A 25,063-nucleotide genomic window follows, 5' to 3' on the forward strand; every position below is an offset into this window, starting at 1 on the left:
ATTTGAAGGAAGTTGGGAGTCCTGGAAGCACTCCTTTGGCTAGCGATTGCTGCTCCACGTAGCTGTGTGCTCTGGCCATAAAAACGCTGCGTGCAGCTCAGCTGCCGTTGCGCGCTGTCAGCTCCGTGCGGCACGCGCTGCGTCTGTCCGAGCTCCTCTGGGCAGCGGAGCGCAGCAGCCCGAGCTGAGCTGAGCTGAGCTGAGCTGCCCGGCGCTGCAGGCCCTGCTTGGGCAGCCAACGCCGCCCCCGTCGGACTGCAAAACCCAGAATGCCGCGGCAGAGCATGCGCTGACAGCTCCCAGTTGTCAAAGTGCTCTTGCCAGAGTGGCCGACTGTTTGTCACACCAAACCCGAAAGGACAAAATAAACACACTGTTTTATTGAGCTTTAGATACAGAAAATCCAAAGGTAACTGTTCCTTAAGAATTTCTGTGTCGATTGCATGGGTTACTGCATGCAAGCAGAGGTGGTATTGCTGTGGGGATATAGATTTCCTGTTCTGGTTTGTGTATTTGCTCAAATACTTATAGCACCTCTTGATTATTTGCTGTGTATAGTCCAGTGTTAGGCATGGGTGGCCTCTCAGTCTTTCTTTTTTTTATCCAGTGTTTTTCCATTCAGACTGGCTTTGCTGTTAAAGGTAGGTCTTGACCTTGACAAGAGAATTGAATTGTGGTGATTTTACCTTTAAGAAACGGTATGAAAATGAATGTGGATTACAGTCTTTAGGATAAAGTTCAAAAACAAATGGCCAAGTCAAGGTACATATGTGAAACAACTGCTGTGCTAGCCACTATAGATAACCTGATGACTAACTGATTTAAATATACTTTACTGATGGCAGGACTGTAGTATTTCAGCTGCTGTATTTTTTTCTCAATATACTTTTGTGCAGGAAAGGGGTAAACAATTATGCTTTTTCTCTCTGCTGTAAAATTGTCAATAATTTTCTGCAGTCTTAGAATTAATGGTGATGTTGCTATAAACGCAGATGATGGAAAGCTACATGAAGCTTGGTGTGTTCTGGTTTTTCTACAGCACTGCTTTAAGCTGCCTCCAGGTTTCCCCTGCCCCATTGGCAGCAGCAGGGCTGCTGGCTGGGTGTGATAGTTTGCCCCGTTCTTGGGAACTTGCCCTAATGTTGTCTCACAGCATAGACTTGCATGAACCCTTGCTGTTCGTTTTGTATGGAGAGGGGAAATACTAGGGAGCAAGCCAAATAACTTATAGAAGAAATGTATCCTTACATTCATTTGAGGTAAAAAGTCTGTGAGTGACTATGTAGGAATTAAAAAATAATAAACTAAAGGTGTGTATAGGCCATCTCAAAACCGTTGTCAGGAGTCACTGACTTTGCTCTTTGACACCTTTCTTAACCAGATAATTGGTTTGGCTGGACTTTACTTTGTTACTTTGAAACAGCAATCCTAAAAACAGCGTGGCCAAGCTGTTGTGATTAGCTCAGTAGAAATGCAATTAGGCATTTGGTGATCACCATCTTTTACATACTTCAATTGAGAAACTGGTTTTGGCTCATTCAACATGCTTTTGAAATGTATAATAATCTCTTCAATTGACTAGAAGTCTGTGACATGTGGAGGATCCTGTTTTAGTTCCATGCAATGATGTTTACATCTGCATTACTATTATGGTGTTTTGAAATATTGATCAAATTCCAGTACCTGCCCTCCTTTATATGAATCCCCTCTTCTATCAGGTATAACACTCAGTCATGCTATGTACGCTCGCTTCTAAAGTGAGTTTAAGCTTACGTATCGATGTAGCAAATAAATTCTATCACTAGTCCTTGTCTTGTGCATCTAAAGATGGCCATGTCTCTACTTAAAACATTCTACTTAACCTCATTTTAATTTTTCACTGTGAAAGCATCGGGAGCATTACAGCCGAGTAGCACCTCCCCGATTTGCTCCTTTTGGCCTTATATTTCCCTACGAACAGATGACGGACGGTTTTCTGGAAAAGGCAATAGAGCGGGACGCCTTTGCGGCGAAGCAGCGCTGCGCCCCGCAGTGCTGCCGGCTCGGCCCCGCCGAGGGTCGCTCCCCGTCCCCGCGGCCCCAGCTCGGCGGTGCCAGCCGGAGAGCCTGGCTGCTTGCTGGGGAAATGGGTACCGGCTCCTTTAAAGGTGCCCTCATCGGAAAGGGGGTGGAGAAGAGCGGAGACTGGTGTCTCTTTAACCTTGCTGAAGGACGCAGCAGTATTTATTGACGTATGCAAATAGCCAGGGGGAGGAGGTGGAGGAGGAGGAGGGTGCTTGGAAAAACAGGAACCAGAATCAGTTTCTCATTGCAGGGTGAGAGCTCTGAGTTCCGGTGTAAGAGAAAAGAGACGTGGCGAAATTGCTGTATATCTCTGCCCTATAAGCACATCTCTCATTTAGACTGAAGGGAAACAAGGCATCAAAAAGGGTGAAGCATCTTAAAAAATATTTTCAAGACAATCTAGCATGATCAAAGCTTACATGTTCCTAAATGGGGGAGGGGGAAGATTACGGGTTTGCCTTGCAACTTGCTGTAGCATATAGCACTACTAATAGGAGGAGATTTTTGACTGGCAAATGATTAAAGCAGCCTCATTTGTGCTATGAATGACAATGCTAATAATCTGTCTTTGTGGTTTTTTCCCCTACTGTTTCAGCTGCGCAAACCATGCAGGATGATTTACTGATGGACAAAAGCAAAGCCCAGCCCCAGCAGCAGCGGCAGCAGCAGCAGCAAGATCCAAACTCAGCAGAAGCCCCCTCTACGCCCATCTCGTCAGAGACGCCCAAGCCAGAAGACAGCAGCTCAGTGACTAGTATCGGCACATCGGCTCCTTCCCAAAATAGCAAGGAGAAGATGCAGATGGAGTCTCCCATTTTGCCTGGCTTGAGCTTTCACCAGCCTCAACAAGAACCTGCAGCCGGCACCTCCTTGTCTCCCTCCTTCGGCAGCACCTGGTCGACGGGGACCACAAACACGGTGGATGATAGCTTTTTCCAGGGGATTACTCCGGTCAATGGAACAATGCTTTTCCAGAATTTTCCACACCATGTCAACCCTGTATTTGGTGGCACTTTCTCTCCTCAAATTGGCCTAGCTCAGACTCAACACCACCAACATCAGCAGCAGCAGCAGCAAGCTCAGCAGCAGCAGCAGCAGCGGAGGTCTCCTGTGAGCCCTAATCAGGCGCCTTTTGCCCAGAGAAATGCTGCTTACAGCCATCAGCCCATCATGACCAGCAAACCGTCTTCCTCTTCTGCATCCTCTTCTTCTTCCTCCAGCTGGAATAACCATCAAAATGCAGCTTGGAGTACACCTTCCAACCCTTGGGGTGGGCTGCAGGCTGGTAGGGACCCTCGAAGGGCAGTTGGAGTGGGGGTTGGCGTGGGAGTGGGGGTCGGTGTACCCTCCCCCCTCAATCCCATTTCACCCCTTAAAAAACCATTCTCCAGCAATGTCATTGCCCCTCCGAAGTTCCCACGGGCTGCACCCTTAACCCCCAAATCCTGGATGGAAGACAACGCATTCAGGACGGACAATGGCAACAATCTGTTGCCTTTTCAGGTAAATGTACCTTCTACATAGTGACTGCTATCACAGTTGTATTTTATTGCAGGGATATATTTCACTTTACTTTTCTATAGGAGAGACATCTCCATACTTCATGTCTGCACTGAATAGTCATCCCATATAAAAGAAATAAGTTTGGTCCCAGGGAGGTGCACACTCAGAGGTTCCAAATTTTGGTTTGATGTTAGCAGTCTCCTTGTACTTATAATCTGTTCTTAAACATGACGGGGCTTAACCTTGTTGTTGTTGTTGTTGTTTGTTTGTTTGTAGCATTAGAAAGGTAGTAGCCTTCCTACATGAAAGGCAGGTTTGGCAGACTGTGTTCTATTGCTGCTCTGTTGTTTTTGTTTTTTTTTTTCTCTCGTGTTTTCCCATATGAGAAGAGCAGGAGACGTTAAAATTGCTTGCTTCAGTATTCTAACTGGCATGTTAATTTTAACCAAAGGTGCTTTTGAACTTGAAATCCAGTCCATTATTTTATCACTATTGAAATAACTACTTGTCTTTGTGTTGGGGCATTTAACAGGGGGATCTGTTCATATAAGGTACATATAGGAAAAGCTGTGTATGTCTGATATATCCCCCTTTGCTGTTATATTCATGGTGGACGTTTTGAATATGTCTAGAAGCAGCGTGGGTGTGTATGGAAAGAGTGGCGTATCTGTCCTTTCCAGTAAGGAAATACCCAATACAATTGGCGTGATTTAGGAATGGCAGGGAGGTATTGTATAAAATAAACTAATTTATGCTGTTCAAAATATTTGCAGAGAAAAGAGACAATAGGACACGACCTTCAGAGCCATATTGCAATGGAGTCTATTTACTAGCTACATAGCTCTGAAATATTTAAAGCTGCAGTGCCCTTCAGTGTTTTTTTTTAATCTATGACGACAAAGCAGATCAATTGCAGCTGAAACTGGGCCACACAGAAGATTTGCAATTTTAATGCAGAACGAAACCTGTCGTGGTGTGAAATCCATTTTAAGTTGAAAGAAGCAGGGCATGCACTTGCGGTTTTATTTATACAAGGTGAAGTGAATCACTCTTTTCTGCCAGGCTAGCTTTTTTAGTCTCAGATATGTCAAAATTTCCTGTTTTGGAATGCAGTGAAATCATTTGTGTACGCTTTATTTTAAGGTACTAGCTTTCTCAGTATCTATGAACTCCCAAACATTTGTAACAGATCAGTTTTGTATGAATAGTGTTTAGCTTGACATTTAGTGTCAGAAACAAAGCAAACAAACAAAAGACAAACCCCACTCATTACTCTAAGAGATTGTTGAAGTAAGATATATGCATTCCTGTGCACTTTTTAAGTCCCATTCAAAGAGAGTATCTTATAGTCTGCCCTGATATTTCATTTTGCTGCTTCATTCTATTTAAAGGGAGAGTTGCTCATTTTTTATTGGCTACCCTAAATTAAGGTGGAGTGTCTGTTGATTAACTGCTGGGCAATGTCTCTAGCTCTGAAGACGGGAGAAAGGTTATATTTCAGATACAATATGCCTAGTGAAGCTATTATGTTGCACGGAACTCTCTAGCACAAAAGCCAGTGGATATAGCACTCAGTCACTCCTAAAGGAGTGTCAAATGTTTCAGTGTACAAGTACTCTTTAATTTATCACCCTTTAAAAGTTATAAACTTGGCTAAATTTAGTAGGACTAGCAATAGTATATGATCTAATTTCTGCGCTTTTGTCAACATGATACATAAAGTTGTATATTCATTAAGGAGATATTTATTATTGCGACTAGAAATTGTCACAGATTAATCTGTCTGGTATTTAGTCATCATGGTGGGAAGAAAGGAAATAAATGCTTTGAAGAAAAGTTCATTTCATTTTTAAAGTTAAGGTTTTGAAAATGTAAGTTATTAGTCAGTATATAAATTTGGAAATGTTTTCTTCTCTTTGAATGTGATCTTGTGTTTTCAACTGAAAGCAAACACTTAGACTAATTTCAGCACCAGCTGAAGTACCAGTCTGATTTCAGAGACTTGGAAAGCTTGTGGGTTTTTTTTTATTTATATTGTTGTTGTACTATAAAAAACAAACATTCTTTTTAGTACAAACTGCTGAACTTTGCATATAAGGCTGTGATCTGCATTAATGCCAATTGCTCTTATTCTTCACAAATTGCCAAAGAAATCTTGAAACTGTACTTCTGTTAGGAAGCAACTGTTTACTTCAAATTTACATTGATAAAATGATTTTCATATGAGTGTAATATTTGCTGCCTGGGTTGTGGTTGCGTTTGTTTGTTTTTCCTCATAGAAATTGGGCAATATGTTGACACAGTAAGTACTGCTTGTCAGCACTATCAAGTAATTCTGGCAGGTTTGTCCATGTACATCTGCCACCCTTCAGAACTGAAGCTTCTGTTGTTGTTTATAACTTGCTTCAGAAATACCTTTCAGTAAACTTCCCATGCAAGTAAAAATTAGTAAGTTCCATATACTAACCCTTTATTTTTACCTTTCATTGAATCTTACAGTCTTTTTACATTTTTAGTTGATCTTGAATTAATTAATTATTAACGTGTGAAGCTCAAGGTGTTCTGAGTCAAAACGAAACTAATGTGTTCACTGTTGGAATTAACAGTGATACTTTTTTTTTTTTTTTTTTCAGATTTTAATCATCAAAAATTTGGTGTAGAGAATTTCTGTAGTCCAGAATCGTATTCTGAATTTGTTATATTTGAAGATAGCTGGTATCAACTTCTGGTTAATTTAGTTCTGAAGAAAAAATAGAATTGCTTGATGTTTCTCTAATGAATATGTGTATAGAGAAATAAGCTAAGGGTCTTTATCCCTGAATTTGAGCAGTAGATTAGTGTGCCTTGTACATAAAAGCCTATAAGGTGGCTGCTTGGAGGACCTGTGCTAAATTACGAGAGCACATAAAGTATCAATTGAGAGGAATGCTGTTGGCATCTGAGTCATGATCAGTGCTGAGAGGCAACTAAAAATGCTTTGAAGGAGACTGTTTTAGTATGCATACTGAAGAAAATGACTTGTGTTGCATTAAAAAAACCTGAAGGTACAAAGCTGATAGCTGTAAAGAAGAACAAAAAAGGCGGTTGGTATGGAATGAAATGTACTGTAGCAAATAAGAGTTGGAGATAAGATTGTGGGAACAGATGTGGAACAAGGCCAGATCTGAAGCATAGAAATGCAGCCAGTCTGTTCTGAATGTTCTTCAGCTTATGGGTGGTTCAGGCCAAATTCACCTGTTGTGTTTGTCATGTGATGAACAGCAGTGTTTGCCGTTATGCCAGGTTATCCTCATTTCTGATATTTGAGGTTGGCATTAACTGATTGTCCCTGGGACCAGGGCTGTGGCTCAATTCCTTTTTACAGTAGAGCAGTGGAGCTTGAAGAGAGCTATTGTCATCTCATGCTTCTGAGCTACTCCCAGAACTCTTTTTTTCTTTCAGTTCTCTCAGGTAAATAGTGTATTTCTTTTGGCTTTTTCCTTTCAGATATGTTATGATGCAGCTTGTGGGGTTAGGAGGATTGACAGTGCCTGAAATAGATCCTTGAAAGAATGGATAAGAAATTATCTTTACTGTAGAGAAGGAATTAAATATTTGGAGGCCAGTATGTTGATTAAAGAAGTCTACCATGTGGGATTTTAGTAGAACAATAGCACTATAGCAAATAAATGAAAGATTTCTCAGAATTTATACAAGTTTTGTTAGATATACTTCTTTCCCAGTAATGTTCTTTAGAAAGCATCAAAAATGCATAATAGCAAACTATAGATTTAAAAACTGCACAGCATATTCAGTGCTCTGAAGATTCTGGCATGTATCAAGTCATTCTTGACAGCTTTACTGACAAATACATCCCTAATAAAAATAAACAATGGGGTATTTACTGTAGATAAAGATAATTTTAACATGCCTTCTTTTTCAGAGCCTGTTAGTAGCCAAGGGTCAGAGATAATAATGACAAAACTTCCTTGTTTTCTATTTTTGAAAAAGGAATTTAAAATTTGAAATAGCAATTTGAATAGGAATTTGCTTTCATACAGCTGATATAATAAGGTAAATTTTCAAAGATACATGTATTACTAAAAATAAAATTCCAAACATGAAGCTGGTTGGAGTATAAATATGTGTAGATAAAAATATGTATAGATGCAGAAATATGTTAGTATGTGTATTTCTGTATTTAGATATAGGTACACTAATTAGGTTCAAGTACCTTATTGTGTGTGGTAGTAAACACAACGGAGCTCTTTAGTGAGTAAAATGAAGATTGAGAAATGGCCACAGTATAATGCTGAGAGTTCTGATGTGATCTTCAGTTGACACTTAATAGACAGCTCCAGAAGAGGCTATTTTCTTTGAATATTTGAAGTTCTTTGGGCCTGTCACATTAGTCCATATATAGCTTTACCTACTCCACTGCAAGTTCATATTCTAAATAAAAGATGTATATGCACACACTCATGTGTATATAAATGTACATGCAGTGCACTCATGCACACAATAACTGTCTTCTACTTCTGGGAAAAAATGTTAAAGACCTAATTAATTTCAATCTTGAAAACTTGAAGACTTCAAGCCTAGATTTTTTTTATTTTTTTTTTTTTTTTTTTTTTTAGCTAAAAATTGCATATCATGTAATAAATGTATTTGAAGACTTTTTGAAATGCTATTTCCCTGTTCTAAATTTGACAGTCTGAGTGCTGGCTTATTGACAGTATAGTAAGTAACTATACTGGTAACAGGAGCACTATCGCTGTCCTGAAAACTATTTCTTCAAGTGTAGTGTAATATTAATTTTCCTTATTTGATGCTACACAAGTACTGACAGCCTGTGACTGTGAAATAAGCAAACAAAATCGCACGGAATAACTTAGTTGGATTTTCTGCTATTCTCCTGCCCTCTCCTGCCTTCTGATGTGCTTCTGGTGTTACTGTGTCACTGAACATGAATAAGGCCTGAATTCTGAATATTCAGGAGTGAGAATTGAATTTCTGTGTTTTCAAATAAATTAAGCAATAACACAGTATGGAATAACAAATGCATTGCTGTTTCATATTAAAAGTGTGATGATTTGAGCACTAATCACTGATTGCCTTTGATTTTAAGTAAACAATGAGTCCCGTTTAAGCCCTCACTCAAAATTAATGAAGGTAGAATGAAGATGTGAGTTCAATATGCAGGTGAAGGTCTCAGGAAGTCTATAGATAGACAGAACTTCCTCAAAGATGCTGAAGGTCTTAATATAGTACAATGGATCAATGATTTTGTCTTATGCTAAAGGAATTATCTGCCTTTGGAAGGTAAGCTGGAAGGTGAAGAGCATGCTGTTTGTTTTGCTGTTTCCTTTCTTGGGTTGCATTCCCTGGGTTGGTTTGTTTATTTATTGACCAAAGGCAGCTTTTGTGAATTGAATGTCGGATAGAGAGATATGAAAAACCAATGCTTTCCTGGCCTCGATGATTTTCAAGGAGAAAATCTCAAGGAGTTTGCTGTGTGGATGATGAACATTTCCATTTCTCCATGTTTGGTAAAGTAGTTCTTTGTTCCTTAAGATTCTTTGAATGCTTCCTGGATGAAGCGCATCAGAGGGGAAGCTAAAAGGTAGCACTGCTTAATTTGAAGTTTCTTAGTGGTTTGAAACTGTACAAATCTGATTTTCGCTTAGACTGGGTAGACAAATGTGCTTTCTAAAACTGTCAAGTTAGTCTGAAGAGAAAAGCATCATCATCAAAGCTAGCCAGGGATGACCTGTGAGAGAGATTTGAAGATACTCTGACTTTTTGTTTTTCTTTTTCCAACTGATCATTTGAGATTGTTATGAATTTGAAAATACTATTTATATACAAAAGATCATTGTAAAAGCCTTTACAAACTTCATTTTTTTTCTTCCCTCAGTAAGCACGCAGTTTTGCTTTTGTAACCTGTAATACGTTAAGAAGGATCTGCTCAAGTCTGCTAGCATAGTGGTAGTTACCAGACTTTGTATGCAAAATGTATTCTTTTCTATTTCCCCTGCTTTGTCTCTCAACTCTCTGTCAACAGGAATCATTATAAAAAGCTTTTTTTTTTTTTTTTTTTTTCTTTTTTTGTATAATTGTTGTTTGCAATTACCTGCTGAAAGACGAAGACAACAGAATCTGCGTAAAGAAATTCTGTACGATCTTGAAGTGGAATAGAAGTGGAAGTAGGTAGAAGGTTCTGCCTATGCTCAGGGATGATCAGTTTTCTTGTCTATTGCAAGCCCAATTAAGTGCTCAGTTTCACAATGTACTGCCATTGTAGGTTTTTTCCACTTCTTATCTCAGCCTACTTATTCAGTAAGGTGCGATGGAAGTGAAATTTCAGAAAGGGCAGGAAGGAGGATTTTCTAATTCCTGTTGACTCAGCATCAAGTTAGCTAAATTTCCTTTTGGGCTCCTGCTGCTATGTGGGCTTAGGACTTCCCTTCTACAGGGGAGCTTCCTAAATGTCTGTGTATATTTAGAGGTTTTTTTTTTTTTTCCTCTGGCCAATGATGGGAGTAAGTGAAATGCGTAGTATGGGAGAAGTAAAGAATGCATACTGCAAAGCTTTAGGCAAGTTTGTCATTCCTAGTAATGTTAGCATTTTGAGTATGAATACACATAAAATACATGTGTACATATCTGTGTTTGAGTATGTATAAATAATTTGCTTTCTTCAGAAAACAAGCTCTGATAATATTGAATGGCATCTGCCTGAGAACTGCTTTGATAAATAGGTTTAGCTGTTATTAACATAATTTGCTTCTTTTCATATTTATTGTAGAAAGTTTTGTGCAGGTGGAAGTATAATTGTTCACTATTCTCATTGCCTGGCAAGTGCATAGGAGAAATATCTCCATTCTTTGGCTTTTAGGCTGTTGTGACATGTGTTACGCTTCGTAACTAAATTTGAGGTCCCACGTTTTTTCATTATTCCTTCTTTATTCAGTTTTCCTGTTTCTTTTAATGGAAATACAGTACAGAAGCATTGTTTTTAAGCAATTGTTATTAGAATACCACTTGTATATATTACTAATAAGCAGGTGTTTGAAGATGGGTGAATGTATTATTTTTGCTTATAGAAATAGGACTTCATTTCTGTCATCTTCTGATTATTACTTGTAAACTTTAGAATTTACAAAAGGCAAGTGGTGAAATGCTGCAGAAAACATGCCTGTGTATCTTGAAACATTTTGTGTTCATAAACTGTAATTATAAGGTTCCATCCTTTCTGTTAACAGTAACATTGGTCAAACACAGCTAATTGATACCTTTTCCTTGTTATTCAACATGACCTTTTATTGTATGCCTTTCAAAATAATCTCAGATTAAAGAAAGTCAGCTATTCTTAGGTTTTACAGAAGAGAAGCATTGTGCACTGTCTGTATGAAGACGGATGCTGATCTCCTCTGTTCCATTAGTGCTGAGAGAAGAAGAGGTGGATAATTTCTGTTCTAAAGATGTAAATAAAAGGCTCTGCTTGGAGAAATAATTTCCTTCTCATGTTCAATCTGAGAACACTAAGAAGCTGTTATTCTGAAATACTTAGCATATTGCTTTTTATTCAGAGCAGAACATCCACTGACTGCCTTTGCTTGCTGCTTGTTTTAATCCCAAGCTAGTACCAGGACGTGAAGAAAATAAACTGTCACATGTGAACAGTTGTAGTTGAAGTTAACGGGTGATTATTCAGGAATTAAGAACTCTTCATTAGAGAAAAGAAGAAAACTAGTTTATTTCCTTGAATGAGATCTACTCTTCTCTTCCTTCAGCTGTCTGTGGTTTCTCTATGCATCTTCCAAATTGTGCATGTGACAACTTAAAGCTTCTACAGACAAACTGTAGTCAATTTGAAGGTCCACTCAGGGCACTGCCTGAAATAAGTTGTGTTGGAAAAAATATTTTTAATTATTTACTTAATAATACTTAATTATTAATGCAGAATGGTACAATTTAAATTGCCCAAGTGGTCTTTCTTCTGTGCTATCTTTTTATACGGCTTTACAAAATTCAGAGCTCTCTTAAATGTTCTAGAGCAGTGTAAAATGTATAAGCAAAACCAAAAATAGTCTTCCGTTTTATGATGATATTCACATGATTCATCAACCAAATTGTAGTCCTTTGGTCAACAGCACAGATTGTTCTTGAGTTAACAGGGTTAAGGAAAATAATGTATGTGGTGTGGAGTACATACTTGCCAGCGGGTTTTAGAGGCATTTGATGTTTGGGGTTCCTGTCAGGGCTTTGGGTGAAGTGTGATTTTTTTTTTTTTTTTTTTTTTTTTTTTTTTTTTTTTGTGGACATAACTCCTTGTTCTTGTTTCATTCCATCTTGAACAGTTCAACTTCATTCCTTTCAAGCTTTCCTTCTTCTTTCTGTTCCTGCTTTTTGTTTCCCTTTTTCTTACTGAAGGTTCCCATTTGAGTTGGCCTTCCCTGTTCTGCTTGATCTGTCAAAACTTAAAGCTACGGTGCAAGGCCCAGTAATCCTTAGTAGTCACAAGCTGAATCATCATCACTCGTTCTATGAGAGCTTAATGTTGTCTGGAATGATTATGCATTTTCTACCTCATAAGAATTAAAGACAACCTAGTGAGTGTGACTTGCTTTTGAGAATTAAAGTTGGAATTGTAACTAAAAAATCAGTACTCTTCCTCATTGCTACTGTCTAGTTTATTTACACTGTATATGTAGATGAACTAAATTTAGGAACTGGAATTGGAACAAAATTGCTCTGTCAAATTACTCTATCTAAAAGCAACGCATTGCATTTAGATCATCTGCCTTCCTTTGTCGTGACTGCCATCACCCAATCATTCCTTTTCTCTTTTCTATTGACCTTCTCTATTTCTAACTGTCAATTTTTTTCCATCTCTTTCCCATTAGCTTGGGGAAAAAAAAAATCCAGACTATCCCATGAAGTATTAAAATGGTAGCGTTAGGTTCAGAAAAAATAACTGGGAAGTGTAACCCTTATTTTTCTAAGCAAATGTTTGTGCTTTAGTTCAAGGAACATTTTTCATATATTCAGTAACATTTTCATGTTATATGTACAAGCACAAGTTTTTTTTGAATCACTGAGCAGTTCTTTTTTGTATGTTATCATTGTGCATCAACTAAGGTCCAGGTGACCTTTTATCTGCTTAGTTTATTAGACAGACACCTAGAATTGAAAGGCAGAAATCTGAAGCTTATCATGTGTTAAGCAGTGGGAAATGTGGTAGAAAATGAGCAGCGTGGCATCGCCTGACTACCTCTGTCTTTCCAGCGGCATCCTTCAGAAATATTAAGTGTAATGTATTATCCTACTGTTCTTGCTGTGGTCTCACAAGGAAGTGTTCTTCACTGAGAACAGAGCTTATTTTAGGTGGGTCCTGTAACACAGTGTTTTACTTTGTGAAGGAGATTTGCTAAATGCATTAAAGAATGAACCAGTGGGCAGCTATTTTTATTTCAGTTTCTACATGACCTTTACAGCAACTACTCATCTGTAAAGAGTTAATAAATGATTAATGTATTATCTGATTATTAGGGTAGAGCACATTAACAGATGGCTTGTAAACAAATTTAATATCATCTTTTGATGTGCTTAGTAACCACGATGATCTATAATAACCAAATCTGTCAAATGTTTATAGTATGCTTTGTGTTGCTGACATTTTAAAAATAGTTTAGAGAAAAGAAAGATACCCTTTAGTTTTAAATTAATGATCACAGTAATAGTCTGGTGAATTTTTTTAGCTTTAGGAGAGTCTCGCTTGTATACTCTTTCTAGGCTCATTTGTTTCTTCCTGTGTCATTTAAAAAAAATACATAATTCAAAACAATGAAACATCTCACAGTAACAGAAAAGGCTTTTCTTAAAGCTCACAAGGTCTTTGGTAGTAGGTAACTGAAGTAGGGAGACTAAAGCACAGTGAGAGGGTGAAGGAGAACTTCAGGGAACAAGTAGGATTTTAATAAAGCAAAATGGAAGTGAAGTTGTGGTGTGTTCATATATGGCTATCCAAGGTGACAGTGTAACTCATTGCTTTCTGTAGATGAGTATTTCAACTAATGAAATATTGCAAACATAAGGTTGGATTTCACGTTGCGTTAGGAAGGGTCCTCAGCTTGGTGATCCCTGCTGCTGTCTGCTAATAAATGAAACTGCACCTGTGATACCTGAGAAATTGAATCAACCAACGTTGTCAGCAGAGCTTAAAACGAATGTTTTGTTCTAAGCTTCTGTAGTGAGCCTCTTGGCCCTTGTCTAAACAGGATCACATTCTTCTGACATGGCTTCACAAAGTAGAAATAGAAGATTGCTTATATAACTTTTTTTTTTTTTCTTGTTAAGCAAGGCAGAAGTGACTTCCTGCATTCCATTTACAACTACTTTAAAATGGATTGCAATAAATTTTACAGTTTCTTTGGAAAGGTTCATTCTTTTTATTATTATTTTTTTTTTTAAAGAAACTGGAAAGTTTTCTTTCTTTTTCACCTTGCTTGAATATAAACTCAAACTGGTATAGGTTTCAAAACATAGGTCATTCCTTAGCTCAGTCAGACACATAGATGAATGGGAATAATAGAGAGTATACAATGATAATACATTTATATACATATGATATATAAAATATGAATGCAGATGTAGACTGATGCAAATATACCAGAAGTACCACTTTTCATGCAGCCTGGATTTTTATTTATTTATTTTTTTTAACCTTTTCACATTTCCATTCCTATCTGTGGTTTGTAGTTGTCCTGAAGTTTACTAATTAACTCTTTCTCCTTTGTGTCCTTTCTCGTTGCTGAGGTCTCAGTTTATACTGATGACTGAGTCCTTGATCTTATGACCTTGTAGTTAGCAATATTAAATATCATCCTGCTTTGCTGAGTTCTTCGGATTCATTTAGTTGGTTCTGTATGATGAGCTGGTCTGCTGTACACTGATGAGATCTTGCAAATATAGTTAGAGTGCTCCTACTTGAATGCTATTACCTGTCAATACGTTCAGTCTTAAGCTTTGTTTGTTTTTTATTTGTTTTTAAGAAAATTCATTAGTAACTCTTCTTTAGATGATACATGTTCAGCGCTATCACTTTTTTTCCTTTTCTGGCATCTTTTTCATACCCCAATTGCACCATTTCCAGCTTTTTTTCGTTTATGTTGTTACTGTTGCTTGTAACACTGGGTGAAGTGCTACACTGTAGTCCTTGTTATATCAACTTCATCATACTCTTTCAAGGGTGTATTTCAAGAACCAGAAATCATACTTTAGAATATTGCATAGTTACTGTACGATGCTCTTAACTCTACTTTTTCTTTCTTAAAGACAGCTGTGAATTTCAATTGTAAAAACTAATCAGTCGAATATACACATTGTCACATTCCCATAATACTTCTTTAATTATTATGTCCGTGTGCCATATTCCAAAACATTTGTTGTTTGAGTTATTAACACTGAACTTGTTACAGTTTCTCCGAGTGTGGTTAAGTGGCTGAATATCCTGGTTCCTTCCTTATAACAGAATCTGCTAATGTGCCTGTCAGTCCTTATTAAAATAGGAGAGCTGCAAACTGGATGGCTTTTATCTGAAAATCTTCTCACTGTCCGGAGCAGTGTTAACTGAATTTCCCCTGTACTGAATTAGTTTCAGCTCAAAAATAAATAAGTAAATAATTACATGTCTCTTGCCATCCCTGGGTAAATTGGTTTATTTTAACGCAATTGTTCTAAATTATTTAAATCATTAAATCCAAATGTCTAGCAGTTATTTGAATGCATTTCTCACCTGCTTGGTTGCATATACACAGCCTTCAACAACTTTGAAGTTCATTACAACATTGACACTGAATGCTTTTAAATGATATTTTTTAATATAGCATAATAACAGTGTTATAAAAGGATTGCCTCATTTCTCAGTGACTATAAAGGAATCCTCAACTCATGGTTAGAAATAAGTGCACAGCTGGAGAGAGATTGTGGTCCTCTTTCCCCTAAGAGAAGATGGCTGTGACAGCTTTGGCTTCTACAATAGGTTATATCCTGGATGAAGGCCCAGGATGGAGAACATTTGCTGCCTAAACTATTTTCAGTCTCCATTAGGAAGAGCCTGACTGCCTGGACTTGTGTGTACCTCTTTGTAAGCAGGTTTTTAATTCTTGTGTCACAATTTGTCATGCATATTAATCGTGCTATAATAACATAATGGTAGGATATGGCCGCTTACACAAGCGAATTCAGTGAAATGGCAGCTAATAGGTTAAAGGTCTTGTTTAAGTCCTGCTGAATGCGAAGTGACATCACACTGAAAAGGTCACCTTCTTGTCTTCTTTGGTGCTGGTTTTCATTGAGAGTGTTTGTGTCCTGTTTTAGGTCTGTCAGTAAGTGACCTCACTTTTCTTTTCTTAGTGAACAACTATTCCCACTATGCTTTCCTTTTTTTTTTTTTTTTTTTTTTTTTCCTTCATTTTTTTCTTCCTTTTAAAGTAAAGGACTGAAATGGCAAAATCCCTCTTTTCTCTAAGAGTAGTTCTTCAAACACTGCAGGTGAAAGTACTGTCCCGTAGGAACAGAAGAAATATCGCCTTCCTTTTTGGTGGAAATATCTAGCCAGAATTCTGGCACTTACAAGTTGTTTTGCTCATGAACTGCTATCTTCTGAACATAGCAGACATGGAACGGGAGCCTGGCTTGAAATATGACAAATATTATTTCAATTGCACTGTTTTTTTTAAAAAGCACAATAAGTGTGAGGTATAAGACAGTATTTCAGGTGGGTTTTTTTTTTGTTGTTGTTTTTTTTGTTTGTTTGTTTGTTTTTTGTCATAAGGCTTAAACATTGTAAGCATTTCAGTAACATGCTTCTTTAAAAAAAAAAAATATATATATATATATTTGATCTTGGCAATATATATGTCAGTGATTATTGAAAAATAAAACCTATTTCAGTTTTGGAGAAATCTTTGAGAGTCCTTTACTGAGCAAAGGCAATCAGCCATCTGACAGTTACTACCTGCATGCTTTTCTATCCCATTTTGTCTCATTATCCTATGACAATGTGCGATAGACTTCTCAGTTTGTAAATATTTTTGAGAGCTTCCCTATACTTTGTCTCTACTCTCATTTGCATTATGCACAGCCTAGACTGTGAAGTATGGTCCTTTTATGCTGTAGCATCCCCAGTACTCCCTTGTCCATTTGCAGTCTGCATTTCTGTAGTGCTTTGATTTTGTGATTTTAGGTTTGCACTTCAGTTGTGCTCATTTTCAGTGAGTACAGGAAGTTCTTAAGTCAAAGTTTACCTTTCCTTAGTGTATGTAGAATACGGGGATAATTCTACTGAACAGAATGGTAGAAAACCAACCCTGATAAGTCACCTTTGAAGTTTTGTACAGTATGCCATTCAACCACTTAAATGATGTCCCTTCGATAACTTAAGGTTTTAATGAATGGCCTGGTAAATCCTACTGCTGACTTCCTACTTTTTCATTTGCTTGTTTTTCTGAATTGCTGGTTGTCTTGGGGGTAACTATTTTAATCCTATACTTTAGAGTGGTTACAACCATTTGTTGCTGGAATCTGTAACTATAATAGAAAGTGGATACATCAGCTTTTTGAGATGCATTCCTAAACTGGACTGATGAGCAGATTTTTATCTAAAACATCACATGGAACAAAATATGGCTGAACATGAATGCTGCCTGTGAGTGCTCAGACAGTTGTGTACAGATCACTCCTTACAATGGCATAATGAGGTATTAGAATAATGGCTGACTTGTGGATTCTTTTTTTCTTTTTTTCTTTGTAGCACATTGTCTATTTGCCATTATTTATTGGAGAAAGGAATGTGTTTGGAAAAATTTTAAGTGCATTATATTGTTATTTGCTGGTCATAAACACTTTCCTAGTTGAAGTACTACGTTACACAGTTAAGTGCTGGTCTGAATGATTTATTGCCTTTGAATTTGAGGTAGAGGAGTAACATTAGTAATGATGTAAGATGTGTGCTGAGCATATCATCAAAGTATGTGCTGGAAGAGCAGCAAAGGATCATTCAAACAGTGCAGTAAGTAGGTTGTTGCTTAATAAGGCTCTGCTGAGTAGCTAAAAGAAATGATCAGTACAGTATAGAACAAGAGGTAAATATATTTAATTTGTACTCAGTAGTGCTATATTTTGGTCTGTTCTCTATAATTCCAAGGTATAAATTGCTCAGACTCAGCCTGCCCTAGAGCCACCACCTCTGAGAAAAGATTGGGTAAACTCCTTTACCTTCTTACTCAGAGTTTGCAAGCAAATACTCAATATTTAGTAGCTTGTCAGAATATTTTGTTGACATTGCGAAGCCTTATGGCTGTAAAGACTGAATATTTTTTTATGCAGTTTGAGTGCATGCAAAAAGAGAATCTCATCTTTACTGCAATGCAAAAAATGAATTTTAAAATGAAGAATATAACTAGGATTAGTTTCTCTAATTCAGTGTAAAGCCTGTTCTATCTCTTCCTATTTCTGTGCTTTTTGGAAATGCAAATTGCAAACATTCCAGTGAAAGTTTTTAGTTTCCTTGTGACATTTTAGGGCTCATAGTCTATAGGAGGGGTACCTTTGTAGATGTCATTTACCTTTTTCTGAAAAGCTGCTGGAGTCAGTCAAGTACTCAAGGCTTTTGGATTTCATCTGAATTCTTGCATGTTAACTGTGAAAGTTGTACAGTACAACTATGTAGTGAAGATGATTAAATGCTCTTATCTAGAGGTCCAAAGTGTCATTGCTCAAATGGTATTAAAATGTTTCCCTAATCTGTATGTGATTAGATATTTTTTATATTGTTTTCTTTTAAGCTTCCTCATTTTTCTTAAAGTCTTTTTGAATAAGCTAGGGAAAAAAAGGGCAAAAAATTCACCTTTTGCCCAGTGAACTTCTGAACATGTAGGAAATCAAAAATGTGCTGTAGTTGGTGATGAGAAGAAAGAAGGAGACGAGAAGTTGATGCGTTTCTTCTGTGAACAGAGAAAGAAAGTTCAAAAAAGAATGTAGAATTAAAATGAAGTGCCATTAAGACTTAGTACTATTAGCTCTGCTGTAGTGTTCTTTACTGTGCACATGTACAAATTTACCCTGTTTTCCCCTCCTGTCTACATTGTATCCCTTGTTAGTTGTTTGGTTTTACTTAATATTTTTATGAAATCCAGTATAAGGAAAAAAATTACTGAAATTTCTGGTTGCGCTGGTTCTGTCCATATCTGTGTTGTCAGTCATGTTGCTAATGGCAACATTCCAGTGCCAAGCTGCAAAGGAAGTAACACTTGCTATTTACAGGGTTTTTTTTATTCTTTCACGAAGTGATCAATTTACTTTGCCACATGGCCTTATTCCTCAGATTTCACTTCTGTTGAAGAACGTATCTATATCTGTATGTTGAATCTATGGAGGGTGCAAGTGGGATTGCATCAGAGGAAGCTGCCAGGAGCACACGATTGCTCAGCAAAGTGTTCAGAGCTTGCTAGCTGCAGTCGTTCACGTGCATTATCACAGCAGACTGACATGTTCCAAGCCAAACTTCCATAGTGCTTGCTTTTATTTGCTTTTTTTTTTTTCTTTTGGATTGGGATGCTGGAGTGAGACAAACTTGTTTTCCTTGCTTTCTCAGCAATAACCTCTCCTGCAGGTGCTAGAATAGAGTAAGCGAGCCCAGTTTGAGACAGTGCTGGCATTTTGCACTGTATTTATCCAAAGCTGTGCTTCCATTGACTTCAGCTTTAGTTGGCAATGCTTAGCAGCGTTATGCAGCCAAATCCAAACTTGGCTGAGCGCAGGCACAGAAGGGTAAAATGCATCAGTGATGATGGTGAAGGCGTTTGCATTAATAGGAAAGGTTTTTAAACCGTGAGAGTTTTACCCATTCCTCAGTATCTCATTTCTTTCTTCTAATCTACATGCTGCATGTGATGTCCTAGAATCTGTGAGGAAACTGCCTGAGCCTAAACACTGCTTGGTATTCCCTTAGAAACAGTGAACAGCTCTATGAGTGGAGGCCATCTTGCTGCTTGGCAGTCATGCTGTGCTGTGCCATGACATGTGCTGGTGCAGGCAGCCTAAATGTAGGGCAACAGGAATATATAGAGCACTGAAATGAATTACTGAAACTGAGCTACTGTTCAGAATATAGAAAACATAGCAGGAAGTCAGTGAATAGATTTTTCTGAAATATATAAACACAAGGAAACGTCACTGGAAGAGTATAGGTGACTGAGGCTGCTCGCAAGCTACTCTGCTTGTATCTCACAGCTCAGTGTGCATTTCGTGTTATAAATGCAGATGACCATGCTGATGTGAATTCAACACATGCGTAAATAAGTGTTTAAAGATTTTGACTATGAGTGGTAGCTATACTTGGGAAAGACGTGTCAGATTACTGAAATGCCTTCTCAGGGTAAATCTTTACTCTTTTCTGACTGCAGTTCAATCAGTTCAATGTCAAGTTTCTTCTCTGCTGCAACCCACTGCAGACAATAGAGAAAGATGCAACTTCATCTTTTGGACCAGAAGTGTGTCTGTCTTTTTTTTTTTTTTTTTTTTTTTTTTGCCATGGGATATATTGACCATTTCCTTTATTAGTTCATCAGTTCTGGTTACTTTGAACTACCTGTCGATGTTGAAAGGAAGCCAAGCTGTATGAGAGTCCATTTAGAACCACTTAAGGCACAAGCTGTAGATCTGGTCTTGACTTTGTCATCCATAATTGTTGGAGTTTCAAAGGGTTAGTTAAAACATGCATTTTTGTTGAGCTGTCCAAAATAGACTTTAGAGTAGGGTTGCAAATTCTTATTGATTTTTCTTTTTGAGCCCATTTTCTCCTTTCCCCTTAGCTGAAAGTGACCTTAAAAAAAAAAAAAAAAATATATATATATATTAAAATTATTAAGAATTATTCTAACCCACACGACATTTCTCAAAGTGTCTTGGTTTTACTTTCATCCAGAGATGAACTTGCCATATTAGCTCATGCTTCCAAGATTGAATCTATTACTGATTTATCTTTGGGAATTGTAAGATGTAATCTTCCATTGTTATCAAAATGCAGCTTGTTGCAATGCAAGTCAAATGCAGCACTGCTGTGAGAAATGCCTAGTAAAACAATGATGTTGATTATTGTTTACATTAAGAATTCCAAGTCTGTCTTGGATAAATTTGGACAAGGAAAATTCTTTGAAAGCATATGCATGTGGTCTGTCATCAAAAGATTGTTTGCAACTGTCATGCAGGTACTCACTGTCCATGTGCTGATGTGCTCTTTCCCCCATCCTCAACCTTTCCCTCTTCAACAGTAAGGTGCTCTGTTGAGGGGCAGTGCTGGCTATGTTTTGCCCTTACATGCTTTTGCTCTAAGTTGAAAGGCAACAAGGCAGCTTGCTATATCACAGGGTATGACAAAAGGGAAAATTTATTTTGATTTCAAATGATAGGATATATGTGCGTGTCAATTACATCTTTCAGAGAACTTCAGGTACTGCTAAGTAATCTTTGCTTCATAATTGAAGTATCCTTTAAGAACATGTTTTCCCATCCTGGAACTTGGTGACAAACAGATTGCACCTCAGCCAACTTCTGTAATATGCAACAGAAGCATCAGTCTTAGGGATGAACAGACTCCTTCAAAGAGTTTTGATTCATTCCTAGTCAAGGTTCGTTATGTGTGCTGGATGGTGACTGGAGACCTCTGAAAAATTACAATGGTTGTGTAGTTAAAGATAAGTGTAATACATATGCAGAAGAGTATAAGATGCCAATTATTGCATTTTCTCATTTTATTTTAGCGTTGTAACACTGCAAGTATTTTTTGGCAGAGTTACTGTTTGTGTGTATAATTAATTAACAGGAAATTTGTAGACGATGTATTGTGAGACATTTTCAACGAATTGTAAGATATCTCAAGGTAGAAAGCTGAGACTCAACTTCAGCTGAAGGTCCAGTTTTGCTCTGGGATCTTTCAAGAATTTGATCCTGTGTATGCATTTATAATTTTTTGCTTTGCATAACACAGAAACTTTGAGGAAGCCTATTCAATGGATGAACTTAAAGGTAGCAGACAAACTGAGAGTTGATGTTATGGGACCCATTTTTTCTTCAGTTCTTATTGTTAAGCTGCTCTTCTTTCAAGATGAGAGCACTGTAAGAACAGAAATATGCTATCATGTACAACTAACAGGAAAGGAGCTGTTGTCTGTGCAAAGCAAAAGTACAATCCAATTTTGGCAGACTGGACTTAATTTTCTCCTGGCTTTTGGTGATTGCTTTTTCACTAAATGCAGTGCCTTATAGCTGAAGGTTTTTTTTTAATCTATGATTTAGGTCTTTAGTTTAGATCTTTGTCTCATTTAGGCCTGAGCAGATTTTGCAGACTTGCAGAATTATCAAACTGCTTTTCCAAATTTTTTTTTAGTGTGTTTTATCATTCTGTAGCATATATTTTGATTTCTGATCATGGTCCTATTACAAATCAATTTGCAGCATTTTCATGTGCTGCTGGGGGCCTTTATGGATTGTTTCCATTGCTGGGATTGTTTGGCACCACATGGGCAATCTGATGAAACCATGCAAAAGGCAAAGCTGGGAGACAGAACTGTATCAATTCACAAAACCAAGAGAAACTGTTCCTGCTAAGAAATAAGGAAACATCAACCCTTCTGTGTGTGCAGGAACACAAGGCTTCTTGGAAGAAATTACTGAATATATGAAGCAGTATGTGCTGAGTAACAAGTCTGGTGGAATTAAAGCCCCTAAGAAAAAAGGTAGCAGCCCTTAGGAACTGGAATGTTAGCTCTGGTTTGTTTATCACCCATTATACAAAATCTGTAGTGAGCATGCATTATACTTAAGTATAACAAATTAAGTATACAACTTAAGTATACTCGTAAAAATTAGTGAAGTCTAAATTCCCTTTACTTGATTTACTTTGATGTACAGTGGAAAGCATAAGAGTTTTGATTGACTGATCTTCCTCTGTCCAATGTAGGTGCAATTTCACCTTGAAAATATGTGGCAGGCTTGTACTCCTCTTTAAGGCCAGAAGAGTTCTGCATTCTAACAAATCTGCCCTGTATCATAGCCTTGCCTTTTGTTCCATGATCTTTTTCCCCCTTCCTTCTCACGTGTGTCCATTTGCACAGCTCCCTGGGAAGTTTTACAACAGGACCTTCCATAGATTTGCAGCTGCATACTTACAATATAACATTCGTGTTAGTACAGGACAGTTGAAATCAATTTGTAGGCTTGGTCCTCTTCTGAACTCTTTCCTTCTAACTTCCAAGACTGTAATCTTGGAAATGTTTAGATTTGGAATAAACTATCACTGGGGCAAAAACATCAGTCCAGCCTTTGTGCTCTCCTGACACTGTTGGGTTTTGCCAGCTAAGCTCTCTGTGCAGTAAGCCAGATCAGGAGACTGATCTGACTGAAAAATACTTCCTCTACCTTATTTAAGATTTAAGCTATATGTTAATTTCATGTATTTTTCTCTTCCTAAAAAAACCATGGTTAAGTAACTTCGTAGCTCCTCACAGTACAGAATATTAAAAACTTAGAAGAAACAATTTGTGGTGACTATAATTCTTACTATTTTTACTTTGAGAGGAGTAATGTAGATCCTATTTAACACTCCTTAATCACAGGAATGTGGGTGTTTTTTGTTTTATTCTTTTTAACATCCCGGGAACAATTTTCAGTCTGGCCTCATATTTTACAAATACAATAAAATTCTTCTAACCTGCCGCATATTGCAAAATATTGGATTGCCTTATACCAAAGTGAAGTATTTTGTTAGATATATCACTTTTAGATATGTTTGATATAACACTTTATTTTTTTACCCACCCCCCAAGACTTTTAGACTTCCTGGGCATAAATTTTCTTTCATATGCTGTGTTGACACGCATGTATTGATCCTTTTGGGAAGGTAAATAAATTCATTTTTAAACAGCATACGAACATTGGTTTTCTCAGCAGCAGTCAAAGGCCTTTGGGTACTGCTGCTTCTGGTCTAAGGATTTTAATTTTTATTCCCCCAAGCAAGAGTATTATCTTGTTTCGACCAGCATGTGGAAAACTGTTCCGGGAATTTTGAGAACACAAGCGTGATACTGAAGGTTTTAGCATAATATTCTGAACTAAAAACCCTGTCAAGTATCTGTGATCTTTTACATACTTCTGGTTTGCCTTTTTAACGGTAGTGATGAAATTAAGAAAAGTAATGTTTTTTAAAAACTGTCTGACTACAATGGGAAGATGGGCCATTTTGTTATGCTGTCCCACTGCATTCAGCACTCTAGATATCAGTGAGCCAGTCATCAGTAAATCTCCGTAAAATTTTTCACAAACTTCTTGAAAGTGGTTATTTTTACAGACCCATTGTATTTTTATTATTTTGTAATTACATGAAAACAGAAGATGAACTGCAGCAAAACAACAAAAATGAGATATTCAAACAATACAAGCCCCTTACTCAGGTTTTTGAGTACCCTATTCTGAAAGCGTGTCATCTCCTATCTTGTATTTTGTTTTGACTTGCTTCTAATGTATTTTTTTTAAAGCACTGAGATTTGTGTTAGATGTATGAAAAATATGTTGGTACTTTCTGGGGCAGATATACCTGCTGGTTTGTTGAGCATTGCTTGCTTCTGCTCTGTGTTATGGAAGCACTGTGACAGACAGCAGATGAAAAAGCTGTAAAACAAATATATCTGAACTCTGAAGTAATGCCAATTCTCCAGTAGATACATTACTACATCTGTATTTCCAACTTACTTAAATATTAATATTTGCAATTAACTATTTTTTATATGTGTATTTTCAGAAATATTGCAAAAGTTCTCTGTCTATGCTGTTGAGAGCAGTAGTTAAAAATAGAGTATAATTTTAACAGCTGTGGAGGCTTATCTTTATAAATTTCTTTTGTAATATAAAAAGAATGTATCAAAAGAAAAATAGAACTGCATTTTGGAGTTCTCTAAAATGAGAAATGAGCCTGTGCTAGAAAATGATTAGTCTGTAACAGTCTCTTTCCTTTTTTTTTTTTTTTATTTTATTTCCTTCTAGGACCGGAATAGGCCCTATGACACTTTTAACTTGCACTCTTTGGAAAATTCCTTAATGGATATGATAAGGACTGATCATGAGCCTCTGAAAGGTAAACACTACCCTCCCAGTGGCCCACCAATGAGTTTCGCTGATATAATGTGGAGGAATCATTTTACAGGTTAGGAATATTCATATGTCCATGCTTGCTTGGTTTTTGAACAAAAATCAGCTTTTCAGTGTTGCTATGAACTTTCTGCTAATGAATGAGTTGTCAGCTATGTAATACTTCTGTTTCCCATCTTAGGATAATCATCTCTATAGTAGGAAGATAAGGTGAAATGTGTATCGCTTGGTGTAAGTGCACAATCATAATATTATCTAACAACTGTCATTTCTGAAACTTTGTGCATCACCGAATTGCACTGTTCAG

General features: G+C 37.2%; 1 protein-coding gene across 3 annotated transcripts in view; it reads left to right on the forward strand.

The window, feature by feature from the left end:
* Positions 1-2,351: 2,351 nt before the first annotated feature.
* The window catches only part of CPEB3 (cytoplasmic polyadenylation element binding protein 3), a gene marked incomplete at both ends in the record, with an annotated part of 75,699 nt that continues 52,987 nt past the window's right edge, over positions 2,352-25,063 (forward strand). The window contains 3 exons of one of the 3 annotated variants that reach the window (XM_079536195.1): positions 2,352-2,430; positions 2,660-3,567; positions 24,652-24,811. In XM_079536195.1, the coding sequence (XP_079392321.1) occupies positions 2,671-3,567; positions 24,652-24,811 (1,057 nt within the window). Of the gene's footprint in view, positions 2,431-2,659; positions 3,568-24,651; positions 24,812-25,063 lie in introns of those variants that run through there. The other 2 variants (XM_079536193.1, XM_079536194.1) reach the window with 2 other exon arrangements.

This window comes from Tetrao urogallus (assembly GCF_951394365.1).
Source record: "Tetrao urogallus genome assembly, chromosome: 5".
Lineage (NCBI taxonomy): Eukaryota > Metazoa > Chordata > Aves > Galliformes > Phasianidae > Tetrao > Tetrao urogallus.